The following is a 17,095-nucleotide window of genomic DNA, read 5'->3' on the forward strand; positions in this document are numbered from 1 at the left end:
TCTCCTCTGTGTGTGTGTGTGTGTGTGTGTGTGTGTGTGTGTGTGTGTGTGTGTGTGTGTGTGTGTGTGTGTGTAATTACAGGTGCTATCTATCTGTACCATACACCATTGAGCAGCAATAAAGAAGTGGGAAATGAGGCAGGAATATAATCAAGGTGATTGACATTCATTTATCAAGCAAATCAGATGTTCTGATGGTATCTTGCCCAGTTACTGAATCCCTCTCACTGGTGCTCCAGTATCAGCACACAATGGAGCAAAAAAAAAAACAACACCTATCCTGAGCCTACGTGTATCCCACCCCATTTGTGTATGTGTCTACATGTCTGACTAAATTATCTCAACAACTGTTCATCCTAACGAAGTCAAACTTGGTGTGTTTGTTGCTGCTTAGTTTGACATCTTGCGTCTCAAGTCTTAAGTCTGAGAAAAGTAAGCGTGTACCTATAACTGCCAACAGTTCAGTCACTCAGTCAAAGACAAAACAACAAAGAAACACTGACTGCATCATCAATTTTTTTTTTCAGATCATCTTTGTCGACAATAACATAACTGAAGACACCAGTGTCAAACTTGCGTCTGAATCAGATCAGCTGTCAGCTGAGCGCCTACTGTCATTACTGTAGGTCGTGCTGTGATTGGACGTATTTCTGGGATGACTGAAAATTTATCGTGGGAACAAAGTCAGAATTATGGTGATGACAGCCCAGAGATGACAGGTCAAGATTCTGCTTTGATGCTCTTTGAGATCCTCTACTGTAGTTGTCACATATCACTCTGTTAAAAGTTAGATCAAAAAGACTCAAGTCAGAGATCAAAGTTAGAGAATAAAGAAAGAACCCCCAAGATCAGAGTCAGTCTTCCATAGTCAGAGATCAAGGATTGAGATTAGTCAGAGAGGTTTTGTGACCTCACACTACTCGTGGCCCCTCAAATTTTAATAAAATGCCATCATACATGTGCTCTGCAATCTGTCCGTCAGCAGACACAGGAGACCATAACATCAGAGCAGCCTTCTCATGGCGACGCCATCACAAATTGCACCAAATTCTTGGCACAAAGAATGCTGACATAATTCACAGAACTCAGAATGTAATGTCAAAATTACACATTAAACATCAAGGAAAATCAGTTTTCATTTTGAGTATATTAGCACACTAAGCTTCATCACATCCACCTTAGTAAATCTCCACCGAATCTTTAAAGACAACTTCCAAAAGCTAGTTCTATCAACGTACCTTATTTTTGGTTACTGTTGCAAAAATGGCCGCTTCACATGATAAGCAAGACAATGGCCCAAAGGGTATGGAGCCAGATGGCATCATTGAGACTAACTGGAAGGAGATTGTGGATAATTTTGATGACATGAACCTGCAAGAGGATCTGCTACGTGGAGTTTTTGGCTACGGTTTTGAGAAGCCTTCACCCATACAGCAGCGAGCCATTGTACCCTGTGTCAAAGGTTATGATATGATTGCACAGGCCCAGTCTGGCACTGGGAAGACTGCCACCTTTTCTATTTCTGTTCTCCAGCAAATCAATTTGGAGCTGAAGGGCACCCAGGCTCTGGTCCTGGCCCCCACCAGGGAGCTGGCTCAGCAAATCTGCAGGGTGATGCAGGCTCTGGGTGTTTACATGGGAGTCACTTGCCACACCTGTATCGGAGGGACCAACATCCAGAAAGACATACAGAGGATGCGGGCCCAAGCCCCCCCTCAAATTGTGGTGGGAACCCCCGGCCGAATCCTTGGGATGCTTACCTATAAACATCTCTCTCCTAAGTACATCACAATGTTTGTGTTGGATGAGGCTGATAAGATGCTCCAGCCTGGGTTGAAGGAGCAGATCAGAGACATTTTCAAGGCACTGTCAAACATCAAACAGGTCATCAGCCTGTCAGCAACCATTCCAGCAGATGTGATGGAGGTTATGCAGAAGTTCATGCGTGACCCTGTTAAAATTCTTGTTAAGAAGGAAGAGCTGACCCTTGAGGGTATCCGTCAGTTCTATATCGACATGGACAAGGAGGAGTGGAAGCTTGACACCCTCTGTGACTTGTATGAATTCCTGTCAATCACGCAAACTGTCATCTTCACCAACACCAAGAAGAAAGTGGATTGGCTAGCTGAGAAGATGAATGCCAGGGACTTCTCAGTCTCAGCTATCCATAGTGAGATGGATCAGCAAGAGAGGGACTCGATCATGAGTGAGTTCCACTCATGTGCCACCCGAATCCTCATCACAACTGACCTGTTGGCCAGAGGGATCGACGTTCAACACGTGTCCATAGTCATTAACTACGATCTGCCAACCGTGAAGGAGAACTATATTCACAGGATTGGCCGGGGAGGTCGTTTCGGCCGAAAGGGAGTCGCCATCAACCTGGTGACTCAGGATGACAAGCGAACGCTGAAGGACATCGAGACCTTCTACAACACCTCAATCGAGGAAATGCCCGACAACGTGGCCCAGCTGATCTAGAGAAGCCATATGACCATCGTCACCCCACCATTTTAAAAGTCAAACCGAGAGGAAGTGTTATGTTGTGTGACCCTACACCTGGCGACTCTGCACAAATGTCGGGGTGAATCATCTCTCCCTATGTTTCAAAGGCAGAGACTAGGAAGACACCAATAAAATACTGTGAGCTCAACTCCCACGGGCAGTTATTGCAGATTCAGTGCAATGCTTCAGACAGTTGTTTTGACAGTGCTTTCCCACCAACACACTGAGCCTTAAGTGGCCAAATATACAGGATATTTTCAGATAACAACCAACAAAAACCAGTAGGTGGTGTGTACGTGTGGTATAGTCCTTCAATATTTTAGAAAAGACATCACACAGCTTGCTTTTGAGGTGGATGCACATCAAAAACCACCTTTTCTCTACATCTGACATGTTTTTTAAAAAATATATGTTTATATAAATACAAACATAATCCGACCAGACAGGTATGGAAGGGGTATATGTAAGTGACAATGCTGGTCGTCATGGCATAATCATGACGGTAATAGACTAAAATAAGGATAATTGGAGTGTATGCCACACTGACGACTTCATTAGGGTTGTCCCAGTAAGAGTTATCTTTGGTAGCATGGGCCTGAAAGAGTTGCATTATGTCAACAGCAGCCTATTATTAACTGATTACCAAAAAAAGCACATCACTTACAAGGAAACCTATCAGTATGAAACACCTTCTGTGATTAATAACCCAATGAAAAGAAAAACTGATATCCACAAAAAGCAAACACTAGCTCCAGAGGCAGGGGGAGATTAAGGATATAGAACTCTTATAGCAGGGGGTGATGTTGTGGTTTCAGATTGAAGGCATTGCATTAAGCTTTAACCAGGTTCTCCAGGGCAACGGATACATAAAGTCTAGTTCTATAATTTACTCTTAGTTGACCAAGGACTTCTAGATTCACAAGAAACATTGCACACTGCAGTCTGCTTTGCACCTTTTATGTGATATCTAATAAAATGATCCTTTTGTAATCTAAGTTTTGCTTAAAATGTCACTGCATTGCAAATGTTGTTTTTTCATTCTGGTTCATCTAGTTCTTCATCATTCTCGTAAACAGACAAGCCTGTATGTGTATACTGTTTTGTACATTGCTCAGTGTAGCCGAAGGGAAGCTGGTTCAGTATTTGGCAGCTTTTTTGTAAGACATCAGTGTTGACGTTCCCAATGGGAACTGTTTGTGTACTTGTAGTGCATGCTTATTGACAAGACTCCACTATCATGCTACTGTTAGTCAAAATGTGTGTTTCATATAGTAAGAGAGGAAATACCTGAGTGCAGCCACAACTCTCTCCACTGCAGCACGAAGCACACTTTTGACGGACAGGTCGAGGGCTCCCACGGCCACACGCAGTAGCTCGCCAATGCACTCTAGAGGCTGCCCATCAGTTGCCATGGTGACTGCCAGCTCATGTACTTTTGACCTCTCTGATCGGGACAAATCATAGAGTTGACTGTAACCCTGCAGCTGTTCCTAGAATCAAGAAACAAAAGGGATGTTGTAGGGATGAGTCAACATTTTTTAAAAGACAGGGAAAGATGACAGTATGAATAAATAGACAGAGAATGACAGAAAGGAAATTCCTAGACAGCCTAATATATAGGGGTTTAAAAACACAGTGACAATTACAAAATAATGTTGCAGGAAAGAGTCCTCATAAAGCAAGAGAGGGAGAAAAAGCAGCTTACAGAGATGGGAAGCAGAAAGAATAACGTTTGTTGTCAAAAGTACAATATTACAGGTGTTAACCCACAGGGCAGCTGTGGCAGGAGCCTGCTAGCCCTCTCTACTTTCCTGCTCCTCTTTGCTTAGTTTTTGCTCTTCCAATAGAAGAACCGAGAATCTAAATCCGGAGGGTCGGAGATGAAATCGAGTTGGGTCCATGTGCGTGTTAATGCCTGGGAATATCATGGACCTATTGAGAAATTCAGGAAGTAAGTAAGTAAAGTTTCTTTACCCTTAAAACCTAAATCTACTTACTCTATGTTGCCTCTTTTACATCAGTCTTTAAATGGTATCCGCTGCAGAACACTGACTCTAGCGCAAACACTTTCCAGAATGGATCCGGGTCAGAACCTCTGTCTTAATAGCAGCTGCAAAGAGCTTTCTTCAGCTGCCTGTCACTGCACTAAACCAAAAACACACACTTGTGGAGTAGCGAGGAAAGCTGTCAAGGGCTTGAGATAGAGGTGTACCAAGGGTGGCTGATTAAGGCCACTCCAGAGGAAATGGACAGAATTCAGTGCGCAAAACATTCATTTGTTGTAAGTGAAGTGAAAACCTTGGGGTGTAACAAATTGTGAGGCTAGAGGAAGAGTAGTGTTGGACAGCTATTAATGCATTTGTTGTTGTATTCCAGAAGACAGACAAGCCAGGACACACTGTATTGTGTACAACCTCGGTGTGGATGACAATAATTTAAACATTTTACATCAAATGAAGATGTCAAGCACCAAGTCCTTTTTTTTTTCATACCCCCAGTCTCAGATTGTGAGACTTTGCAAGTACAATATATCAATACTGAATATCATCAAACTGCCGTGTCTTGATGGATTGTGTTTTTCAACAGAGAAGAGGGAGAATAGTGATGAACAATTTTGCTGCCATCGTCAGTCAGTATGTAGGATGCTAAAGCCGTTTCACCAAACGACACCATCTGGAACGGGATTTTTCATTACTAAGCAGATATTGTTATATCAATACAATCATATTTAGAATTTTTCCATTTTTTTTCTTGCTCTAATACATGCTATTCTATATTCTCAATCATTTAGATCTGCAAAATACGTATAATCTTTAGGCTGAAAGTATTCAGTGGTAGTTTGAAGGAGAGTATGAAGTACTTTCATTGGAACAAGCCTTGACATTCTTGACATAAAGTCAAGCACCATCAGCGTTGCCATTGGACACCGACAAGGTTGCCCCCTCGTCACCTATTTGTAATATTCATAGAGAGGAATTTCAGGGCAAGGTGTTAATATTCATATGATGTATAATATTCCTGATATTCCTGATAGTCATATGATATGCATGATACGACGTGTATTCCTGATGTGTGATTTTCATGTTCTAGTCATGGACAGAATATCAAGGTACAGCTGAATACTGTCTACTGTGATAGTGTGGAATTGCTGCTGCTTTTATTTTTTTTGGGGGGGGGTGATGATGATGATATTATTTTGGCTTCATCTTTGTCTCTAATGTGCACTGCAGTAGAGTGTGGTAGTCACGGGAGCCAACTTGGAGACTACGGCTGGTTCTTTGGAAAATATACATCTTGCAATGTAGGTGTGTGGGGAGCACCTGCCACAAAATGATGAGGCAACTTTGGGTTTTTATTCAAGAGCGGCTGGGAATAAGAGAGCCAGCTTTCTCCCTGTTTCCCCCTCTATTTCTCACTAATGGTATCAAGTTAAGGATTCTGATTAGATAAAATTGCAGATATGAAGCTTTTCTGCAGGGTAGCTGCTGTAGTAAGAAGTCTGTTAGTCATCGCCATGGGAATGGTTTCTCTGCACTACTTAATTAATTGTTCATGATGTGAAAGTTTTTGCTTCTGAAATGTAGCGTTTGTTTACAGCAAGTAGACGACGGTTGTTATCTTTTCACAGGTGTTCTATGAACATTTTGAAAGAGGGAACCTTTACAATATCTACAGTGTGTAAGTCGCTGTCCTCATCCCAGGTCAAGACTGTGGTGGCTTCCATTGCGACCCACTATTTATTCCCAGCAGCTGCTCACGTACTCTTGATAAATGACCACAGTATAGCCTAACAGAGCCTATAGGGCTCTTTCTATCTATCTTTCACTACCTATCTGCCCTTTCCTGGTTGTTATATCCTTTTTTATCCATCTTAAATGATACAATCTCTTTCTGCAACCATGGAAGGGAAGTTAATATTAGCAAGAAGTGTGTGTGTGTGTGTGTGTGTGTGTTTTCAACCAACAGCTGTACTTGTAATGCCTGTATCTTCTTTTCTATGATGGAGAGTATGTTCTTTTAAACACAGATATATATATATATATATATATAAAAAACAGGGGCTAAATATTATTAACTTGCACAGTGTGAAATTCAGAAATGAAGTTTTCACGGTCGCATAGCAACACTCAAATCATAACCCCCCCCCCCCCCGCTTTCTATCCCTGATTCATTTAGAACGTGCGCACAAGCGCGCGCGCGCACACACACACACACACACACACACACACACACACACACACACACACACACACACAGCCACAGGGTGGTGACAGCAGGGTAAGTCACTGTGACTTTGCTTAATGAGATACAGCATGGTGTACATGCTGTATAGACGGCCATACGGCAGGGCTCATTGGAAACAGCAGTCCAAAGATTTACATTAATGTACACTTGACTGGTCCCAGTGAGGCTGACAAGAGCTTCGCAACGTCTCCTCAACTAGCGATACACTCCTTCTGTTTTTGGTGACATTTAACGTCTGCATCAAACTCCGTGGGCTCATTTAGCCTCACATTAGCAACCGCCAGTTTTAAGATATATAAAACACTTCAAATTTAATAAGTGTAGTATTTTCTGATCGCAAAACGATGGAATATCTTAAGCCTATGTTGACCGTAGAACTTCAAACCTGTTGAATAAATACTGACTTTAAGGCAGCCATTCATTCAGGACTCAGTCTTGAACCAGTCTGTGTGCTGCAGTGAATGATATGAGTGTCCTCTGTGAGGGGAACTCTCTGTTGAACCCTTTGCTGACCTCTTGCATCAAAAAAGAGAGCTTCTTTCTCTAAAATAAAATGGCTCAAGCGTCTAGCAGATGGGTTCTACCTGCTGGCTGTCTCTGAGTGACAGAATGAAGGCATGGCTCAGAGTGTCCAGGTGGGCTTGTGATTGCTGCAGGTGTGCTAGAGCCTCATCAAAAGTCATCCCTGCTGAGTCCGGCGCCTCCTGCTCCGTGCTTCCATCGTTCCCTCTCTTCCTGCTCTTCTCACCCAGCTGGCAAAGGGCTTTGGCGGCTCGCTTTATCACCTCCATCCTCGCCTGGATGCTCAGCTGGAAACGGGGCACAATGGATGGAAGGGAAAAAAGGAAGGAGGAGGAATGGTATAATAAACGTGCATTCAGGAGGAAGTGGGGGGTCAAATTGAGTGAAGAGAGGGAAAGAGAGGTGGACAGGTTATATACTGAACATTAATTTCAAACTTACCATGGTGAGGAGAAGCAACTACAACCCAATTTATCAGTACAAAAATACCATCAAGACCATGAGGTGTGTGTGTGTGTGTGAGTGAGAGAGAGAGAGAGAGAGAGAGAGAGAGAGAGAGAGAGAGAGAGCCTCGTGTAATTGCTTCTTTTCAGAAGGAGTGGGGTAACCATTCATGGGGACAGGAGAGGGCCTTTGGCTGGAGGAGTTCTTACTCACTGGCATGGACACACACACAGACGCACACTTAACGCACACGCACACCTTCACACCCATGAGGCACTTAAAAATCCACTTCACACCTCCAGCTTTTATTCATACTACTCGTGCATTTACTAGACATCTTGACTGCCGGCATTTTTCTCTGTCAGAATAAGAGGATCACTCAAGCAAAGTTCTGACAAACTTATCGGTGAAGTGTGTATCTTCCCTCATGTGTGAGTATCCTGCAGTTATTCTCTTGTGGGTGAGTATCCCACTTATCAGTCACACCTGACACCAGTAAAAGCTCCGGGCAAGGTTAGGAAACACGCTGGGGGATGAGTGAAGGAGGATGCTCCCATTAAAGAGCCTATCTGTGATCAATAAGTCTGAAAACTGCCAAACCACTCAGATTTTTTTCCTTCAAAGTATACATCCAGTAGGAGGTAAGATAAGTTTCAGCCCTCCATCTCAGCCCTCGGCCTTGTGGGAAATGGATCAATCCATCGTGGGGGGCAATGGGGCTGTTAAAGGTCAGACACCGAGAAGGTTTTAGGCTTTCCCTTTGAGGGTTCAAAGAGGAAAAAAGGAGAGGGAAGCTGACAGTGGGTTTCTGAGAGTTAATCTGCATGTTAAAAAGCACCGTGCCTGCTGGGAATTGGAGTTTAATAAGCTCTGAAGTGGAAAGGGATCAATTAGCTCTTCTGGAATCACTGGAAAATAGAGGCAGTGTAAGACAAAAATGGCAGAAAAGGGAAGGTCTGGAGGGGGAAGGTGGCAGTTTGCCTGGATGGAAAAAAAACACAAAAAAAACAACAGGACACTATTGATAAGTTGTGCAAAGGCACTTGGCCTCTGCAGGACAATTTTTCAGAGTGCTGTAATAATGTGGCTGACATTTCTTGTGCTATTTTATTATTTCTTTTATAAATCATGACTGCTATGTGCTTTGAGGCCAAAGAGTGAGGATGTGATCAGAATAATCTATTAAAAATGAGGAAAACATTCCTAAATAAAAAAAAAAAAATTTAAATTCAGCCAGGGTCTTGAGAGACGACTGGTGGTCCAACAATGAAGAGTATTGAATGAGGAATATGACACGTTGATATATCTTTCACACAATAACAATGGTGTCTGGAACCAGCTACTGCACCTCCTGTGATCCAATTAATTTTTTTCTAACTGCCCAACTCCCACTAGTTCCTGTCTGAGACATGAATAGAAAACTGTTCACTGTTGTTTGGCCTAATTCAGACTCACATGTTTAACTGCATCCAAGGAGAAAGTGATGCTATCCAAGAAGTTAGCAGCATCAGCGGGGACCAGCCTGTCCAGGTATTTAGCACAGGTGTCGTAAGCGTGGAGGTAATCTTGATCACTCTGTGGAGGTCTTTTAAGCAACTGCGCATCTCCCTTCCAAAACAGCTTCTGCAGCCATTCAGCATGGACTGCACTAGGAGAGACTGTGGCGCCACCGCCACCAGGCATTGGCAGACGATTGGCGAGTTTGGAGATGGACAGCACGTTTTGACTGGTCAGGACTGGTTCTAGTGTAGCCAGCGGGTCCAAGGATTCATCAGTCAGCCTGCGGTAGTTCAAGCCTGCCAGGGAGAGAAATAATGTCAAAGAATGTCATTGAGCAATAAATGTATACTGATGGCTATTTCTGTCATTTAAATCACAACAACACAACAAGCTCTATTTAAGCCATCAAAAGAAGCCGGTACATGGTACAAGGCACAAGTGGCTGTGAGGCTGCGGGAATCCACCAGGCCTCCCCGCGGTAACGCAGACGTCATGTTCACCATAATAACCTTTCATGTTATGTTTCAGTTGTGATCTTCTGTAATATATGCAAAATGTGTATGTTAGTGTAGCTTATTGTATGAGCACTGTACAAGTGTACTTATTGCGCAAACTCTTCGGGCTTTCACAAGATGGGAGAGTGCTAACGAACTGCCCGACCAACACGTCTTTTTCCCAAATCAACAGAGCTCAGGATAGAGCCCTAAAACTCTTGATCATGACACACATGGATGAAAAAAAACACAGAAAAATGTACACAACAGGTAGCTGTCTGCATTGTGCACAAAGAGCATATCGTGACTTGACGAAGCAGGAGATACTGTAAAATCGTTATCGCATGGATGGCCTTGCATTCATGAAGTATGCTGCAAACACTAGAGGTCCATGAAGACCCTTCATACAGCACATACTATACTACTGAGTTTACTGAGGTGATCTAATCCACACTGAACATTAAACAACAAGCAACTGCATCATTGTAACAAACAACCACTGCATGCAGAGTGTGGATGAGTGTCTGCATGCGATGTACTCTTGTACTTGTCTGCAGTTGTGTGCAGCATATCTCCTGGCACTCCTGCAGTGTGTGTGTGCGTGTGTGTGTGTGAGATAGAGAGAGAGAGCAAGTGGCACGCTCTTGGTCTCCAGAGCTATCAGACAGACACATTAGTGTGGCAACACCACAGCCTGTCTGGACTTTAAATATTTAACACTGGTCTGTCTGTGGGGAGGTTTCTGTCAACGCTGCTCAGGATCCCTCACACACGCATGCACACACACGCACACACACAAAAACAAAACCATGATGAACACATGCGCACAACTCTTTCAGACAGGCCCAGACGGACACTTAAACCGCGGATAAGAGTTACATGCACTTACATATGTACACTTTCTGTCTCCCCTGCCCCACCCACTCCTCCCTCTGCCTTTGTCTCTTCCACACCCAAGCAGCATCTCATCCTCTTCCTCAGGAGAGCCCACTCAGACAGTCACCTGGTACAGTGTCTGAAATTATGATGAATATTGGGCACAAGCCAGCTGTCTCTGTAGCGCTTGTAACACCTCTGTAAGTCTGTCTGAGTGAGTCTGTGTGTGTGTGTGTGTCTGTGCGTGTGTGTGTGCTTGTCCCATGTGTGGGGTTTTTTTCAGTTCGGGACGTGAACAACTCAACTGAGTCCTACAGTTGGAGAGTTAGTAGGAAGGCAGTGACTCTGGAGACACCAGAACAGACTGCGCGTAACCTTTTTGCTAAAGATGTTTGATAGTGTGGGTTAGAGACAAGGATCGTGTCACATTGTAAGCGTTACGTCACAAAGTCAGGACATGTCAATCTCTGAGGATGAATCTACTGGGCGGTATGGAGGTAGAGAGCATATGTGGGAGCGTTAATGTTGCTGCCATAGTGAAAGTGACTCCTTCACACAAGGGTTGTCCACTCATAGCACGGCGAGACTTTTATGATTTGGATTCATTTGCATAATGCATCGTCTTGCCTTGTGTTTTATTTTCAAGCAAAACCATAAACATATCTGCAAAAGCACGGTTGGCTTTATCGGATACATGAGCACCAAATGCAAGTTGAACTTCCTTTTGGTGTCTAAATCTCAAAGGACTATCTGCCAACTGGCCAGTAAATCTTAGTATAATGAAATATGTGTTGCATGATCTCATTGGAACAAAACTGATAGCGCATTTAAGATGGTCGGATGTGATAGAGAATCTCCGGCCAACAGTCTCCAGGCTCCTAGTTGTGTTCTATTTTTGGAGCTGCCCACCCTCTCTCTGATACTCTCCTGTCCAGACGAAGACACCTGCACCATGACTCGGTCTCATCCCACCGCAGATAAAACACTCTTTTACTCTGCGGGATACATCACACCATCTACGCTTGAGATCGTTTGTACTTCTGCAACACATGTAAAAAAAAAAAAACAAAACCAACCAAACCAAAAAAAACAACAACAACACACAGTAAATGAAAGACTTTACGGTGCATTCAGGTGCACCTCGTAAACTCTGGAATTTAGTGTGAGACTTAAAGACTAAATTTAAAGATCAATTCTAAAGGCCACAGAGGAAAAAAAATGCCAGGGCTTTTCCTTTTTTGAAGAAAATATTTCATATGTCAATACTTTCATCTTCAAAGTGCTTAGATCCCTATTATTATTATTATTGTTATTATTATTATTACATGCTTGTCCAGTGGTGTTTTTAATCTGCCAGACATGTACTTAGTGAGCTCGAAAGTTCCATTAGACCTGTTTGTTTGTGTTCAGCCAAAATTTGTTAGTCTGTGTTAATTATTGGCAAAGACCATCTCATTTGCATACTGGATGGGCACCAGCACCTGCTTTCTCCAAGGCTTCTTCTGCTGTGTTTAAAGGTTCAACAGCAGAATTTAAAGGGTTTTTCTTCGACCCGTGTTCATGAATGTTCAAGTTTCTTTTGGCTAGTTTTTGAATAATCTTGCAAACTGCCCAATACACAGGCAGACGCATTACAGAAGCTATTGTGAACCAAATCACTGCAGATATGAGACATTTAAGTATCTGTATAAGCAGCCAAACTGTGGCGTGATCAAGTCATGAAGCTAAAGCTAATGCTAATTGGCTCGCTGATTCATTTGCATGGAACATTTGTCATTTTAGGCAGTAAAAGAGAGATCCGCTGCCCAATAATTAGAAGGTGTTTTGGTTTGCCTTTGTCTGAGAGGATGAGTCCTAAATCTGATAACTGTTATTACGGAAAGCTTTTACACACGCAGCAACAACAACGGGGGCTTGATGGGTCAATACAACGATGTGATACGGTGAAAATGAGCTTAGAATATTTGCAAATGACGTTCATGTCTAGAATGTGAGTTTCGGTGTCTTAAACAGAGACGTGTCACTCCCACAATAAAAAACAAAACAAAACAAAACAAAAACCTGTGGTGTTATCAAGAGCAGAAGGAGGAAGTGAGGTGTGAAAACACAGCTGACACCTAACTGACCTTTACTGAACTTCACTGAGAAATGACACCCCCCACCTCCCTCCGCTCATACACTATAAAGTTTGAGTACTCTAGTGTGAGCGCTGAACCGGTGACACGCTGCAACCTGGACATAATGTCCTTGGAGATTGTGTGTGCAGCCCACAAAGCAGAAAAGCAACTCAGTCTCAGGAGGAGCCGGGCGCAGCTCCCGCTGATTGACAGCTAATACAAAAGTGGATGGCTTCCTTCATCGTGTGGAAGAAGAAAAAAAAACGTGAATCCTTTTTTGTCCGTTTTCAAACTTGCTAATTATCGGTTTTGAGAGCTGTTTGAGGAAGAGTAAGATCAAAGGGCAGGATGAAGTAGCGATAACAGATACTGTGCATACAAAAGGAAGCAGAGGAAATGTACCAGGGTTGATTCATCTTTCCTTTACTGAGGAGCATTAGTGTTGTGTGTGTATAAATATTAGGATTAATCAGATTCTTTGGATGATGTCTGCTCAAATCTAAAAGGACAGGATCAGTGTTTCACATTAGATCTAATAGCAAGAAATAAGGACAAGTCTGTACGTGACTCATCTCTGCTGTACAGAATCTTGATATTCAGACCGTCTTTCTTGACATTGAAGGCGAGTGGCTGCATTGCAACAACGGAGCTGAACCAACCTGTTGAATTTGTTTCTTTTACTCCATCCCCACTACACACACACCCAGGTGAACCTGCCAAAAAGAGCCGATTGATCATTGCAAATAGATGAGAGTTGCATTTCAGTGTTTTCTTGTTTTTTTATTTTTGTAAAAAGCAGCATGAAGGGCAGTGACAGTGTTTACTATTCTATATCTTTGGCCCCAGGCTGCATCTTTTTTTTTTTTTTTAAACTCAACAAACTGCTAGAGAGCAGACTGTGGCTGAGATGATAAAAAAAAAACACCAAAAATACAGGCAACAAGCTTTCATTTCTTCAAAAGCGCTGTATGGATTGTTGCTCGTGCAGCTGAGACTCTACGTTGTGCCACGTCTCCAAGTTCTTTTGCGTTTACGTCAATGGGGATCAGAGCCAGACGTGCTAAATACTGGTGCTTCCTGGAGATGGTTTCGACTGAAGGTCGATTTAACCCTTTCCCATAGCAAGACAAAAGCAAGATATTAGCATGTTTTTTCTTTTGTGTGTGTGTGTGTGTGTGTGTGTGTGTGTGTGTGTGTGTGTGTGTGTGCGTGTGCGTGCGCGCATGTGACACGAGGTTTGGAATCACAATGTTTTTAAATTCTGTAACTTGAGATAGGATTTTACAAGTGCTGGAAGAAATACACAGTTCCAGGTAACAGTTCTCCGCTAAAATTGCAAGTTTTCAGACAAAATTCTACATAAGTAGAAGTACAGAAGTATTTGAAATTGAGGTTACTGAGGTATCACAAGTAAATGTACACATTCTACACGACATTGACAAAGTCTATCATCTTCATTGTGTTTTCTGTCCAAATTGTTCTCCTCAAAGTAATGTATGTGTTCAGACACATGCAGTGGAGTTAAAAGTACAAAATCTTCTTTGAAACTGAGAACAGGCACAAAGTCTCAAAGTACCTCAACACTGTACTTAAGTATTACATAAAAGTTCAAACACTTACCGCCTGTTACTTATTCCTCAACCTCAACTACAATCAAAATAATTCCCTTCTTTCTGTTTCAGTCAGAAATATGTAGTTCAAATCTAGATTAAAACATGAGATTGTTGGCAAGTACGTTTAAAAATACACTCAAGCACTCATTTTCGGATGGAAATTATAGATATATTGGTATCATCCGTCCTTTAACCAACTTACGCAATCGTTCTGTCTTACCGTTAGCAACAGCTCGAAGTTTCTTGAGCAGTTTGATGTGGGAGTCTGGCTTGATGGCGGTGGTGATGTATGGCTCACAGCCTGCAGCGTCTAGTAGGGTGTAGTAGTAGAGCAGGCGGCCCATGTCGGTTCCCTCCACGCTGGGTAGAACGTACTTGTTCATGTGGCTGTAAAAGGCCTGAGGGTCTTTCCTCAATGTGTCAAACAGACCCAGGGACTCACTCCGGGACTCGATGTCCTTGGTAGAAAGACTGTGAAGGAAGAGAGTAAAACCACTGAGTGTTCGTGACAGATGATTTCCCATGGAAGGTAATTATTTGATACAATTTTCATATCAGTCAATATAAGGAGTAATTTATCCCGATCGAGTCCAAAGCTTGAAACGTAAACACCTGCTGTGTGTCTTGTGTCTTCATTGGTACACAAAAAGTCTCAGGCAGAACCAGCAGTTGGTTTGGTAAAAAAATAAAAACATAAGATCTAAGCGGTTTACTGCTACAGTGTTAGAAAAAAGATCGAATTCAAAATAATAAAAAAATAGAAATACTGACCAAAAAAACCCAACCCAAAACAGAATTTCATCAACAGAAAAATCAAAGACACCTAGCACCGAAGAAGAGTCATTTCTGAAAAATGCGGTATAAAAAGAAAGAAGAAAAAAGGCTCGGCAATCTGCAGGCTTATCACCAAAGACGCAATGCTTTGAAAAAAAACTGACTTTTTTTTTTAAAAAAGAAAGAGAAAGAAAATGAGAGAGAGAGAGCGGGGCTGAAAGCTGGATCAAATTCTGTCTGGAAACCTATTTAGCCATTTATTCAGGATGTGTCCAAGTTGTGTGCTGCTGCTGCTGCTTTTTTTACTGAAAATAAAAATGAGGGGAAAAGTGAAAAGATCACAACCAAAACACAGGAGAGAGAGAGAGACCGGATGGAGGGGGGCGATCAAGTGAATGAAAGAGAAAATGTGGAGGAAAGATAGTTGCAGGTAGCCAAAGAGAACCCGTGAGCAATTTGTGGCTGTCTAAGCGAGGTGAGCGTACATCGGTTTATTTGTCAGAAGCAGACATGAAAGAGGACGATGTTTCTTCTGGACTCTCCATCACTGCTCAGTGAGAAGCATCTCCCGGTGCAGCTGTGTGGTAGCGACTGACAATTAGCTCAATAATGTAAATAACACTAATCGCAGTCGCAACAGGAGCTGAGTGAACACAAGCGGCAGCCTGAGACCTCAATCACCGTCTGATGTTTCACTAGGTAATCACTTTGGTTACTTTGGGGCTTAAACAACAACAGTAACTCGAAAGTTTTCCACCACAGGTGCGATAAAACCACTCTGATGTGTTAACCCTTAACATACTGTTCATGTTCTCTACCCAGAATCCAGAATGGAACGGAATCTGGACTTGGATCAGCGCCATCGATCTGGTGTCAGAACTGTGAATAATGTCTGATTTCAATCATCCCAATCCAGCATTCCATCTCTAGGAGTTACTGTTAATGTCACAGTAATCCATCCTCACTGGTTCGGAGCAGCGGGCCGTTACTGTTGGCTTTTTAAGGGTACAAACATGGCTTGGCAATGTGGAAGAGGGAACATATGATGCTGTCAAAAAAAAAAAAAAAGTTTCAAGATCCTCCCTTTGACCCAACCAGGGGCCAAATGGGCATTAAAAAAACTGTAATAATTTTTAAATATTTTTGTGTATTGTGAGATTTTATTTATGTATTTTTGAAGGAAACAGCAAATATCAAGGCAACCCCCCCCCCAAAAAAAAAAACATTTCAGGCATTTTTAACTGCTTTCAAATGTCAAAAAACCTGACGTAAGGGTTAAAAGCCTGTTCCTTCCCTGCACGGCTTACAGCTCCCTCTTTGTTCCGCTAATATTTTCATTACTAGTCTGCTGCATGCGTGCTTCACCGCCACCACTGCCTGCTTGCCCGCCTGCCTGGAATTATTTGACTCCTCTTGTTTTCATACGGATGTAATATAAGAAGCTTCTCATTACAATCTTTACTTGTTAATTTCAAAAGCCGAGGTGATAACCCGATTTAATCCCACTGAGTATTTGTCGTTCTCCAAAGCTGCTCCTCTTCGCTCCATTCTCCTCTTCTTTCAGGTAACTTTTGCCCCATCTAACATTACCATATTCTGTTATTTCTCACTTCCATTATCTCCAGAATAAAAAAAAAGGCTGCAAGTTAGCAAATTCAGAGGCATATATAATTGCCATGGTAATCAGCCAGAATTAAAAATGTGTGTGTGTGTGTGTGTGGGGGGGGGGGGGGGGGGGGTGAACACTGATATTATTATTCAACATGTAATTGTTCCACTGTATGCATGTAAGTTATTTTTCTATGATCATTGCTGCTAATTTGTTTCTAAATTACAGTCTGGCAGAGGTTTTCAGCATGTTTTAGTCAGTAGAGTTCAGAACAATAAGGCAGTGAGGCGTAGCGCTGTCTTACATTCAACACGATGCGATTCATCTCGTTTCCCATCGCATCATTATTTAAATCCCGAGTTCGAGGCACGGCCATCCCAGGCTTTTCCTGAGCGG

At 42.6% G+C, this 17,095-nt stretch overlaps 1 protein-coding gene and 1 pseudogene across 1 annotated transcript in view; one reads left to right on the forward strand and one right to left on the reverse strand.

The window, feature by feature from the left end:
• The window catches only part of nbas (NBAS subunit of NRZ tethering complex), a 160,492-nt gene that overhangs the window by 44,574 nt on the left and 98,823 nt on the right, over positions 1 to 17,095 (reverse strand). Inside the window, exons 44-47 of the mRNA XM_086190518.1 lie at positions 14,537 to 14,787; positions 9,172 to 9,512; positions 7,335 to 7,559; positions 3,793 to 3,995 (exon numbers count right to left, since the gene is read on the reverse strand). Coding sequence (XP_086046644.1) covers positions 3,793 to 3,995; positions 7,335 to 7,559; positions 9,172 to 9,512; positions 14,537 to 14,787 — 1,020 coding nt within the window. The remainder of the gene's footprint in view (positions 1 to 3,792; positions 3,996 to 7,334; positions 7,560 to 9,171; positions 9,513 to 14,536; positions 14,788 to 17,095) is intronic.
• On the forward strand, positions 1,239 to 3,483 carry LOC147243089 (eukaryotic initiation factor 4A-I pseudogene; annotated as a pseudogene).

The sequence above is a fragment of the Aulostomus chinensis genome, chromosome 20 (assembly GCF_037954235.1).
Source record: "Aulostomus chinensis isolate RoL2024-O1b breed Wild chromosome 20, RoL_Achi_v1.0, whole genome shotgun sequence".
In the NCBI taxonomy this organism is placed as follows: domain Eukaryota; kingdom Metazoa; phylum Chordata; class Actinopteri; order Syngnathiformes; family Aulostomidae; genus Aulostomus; species Aulostomus chinensis.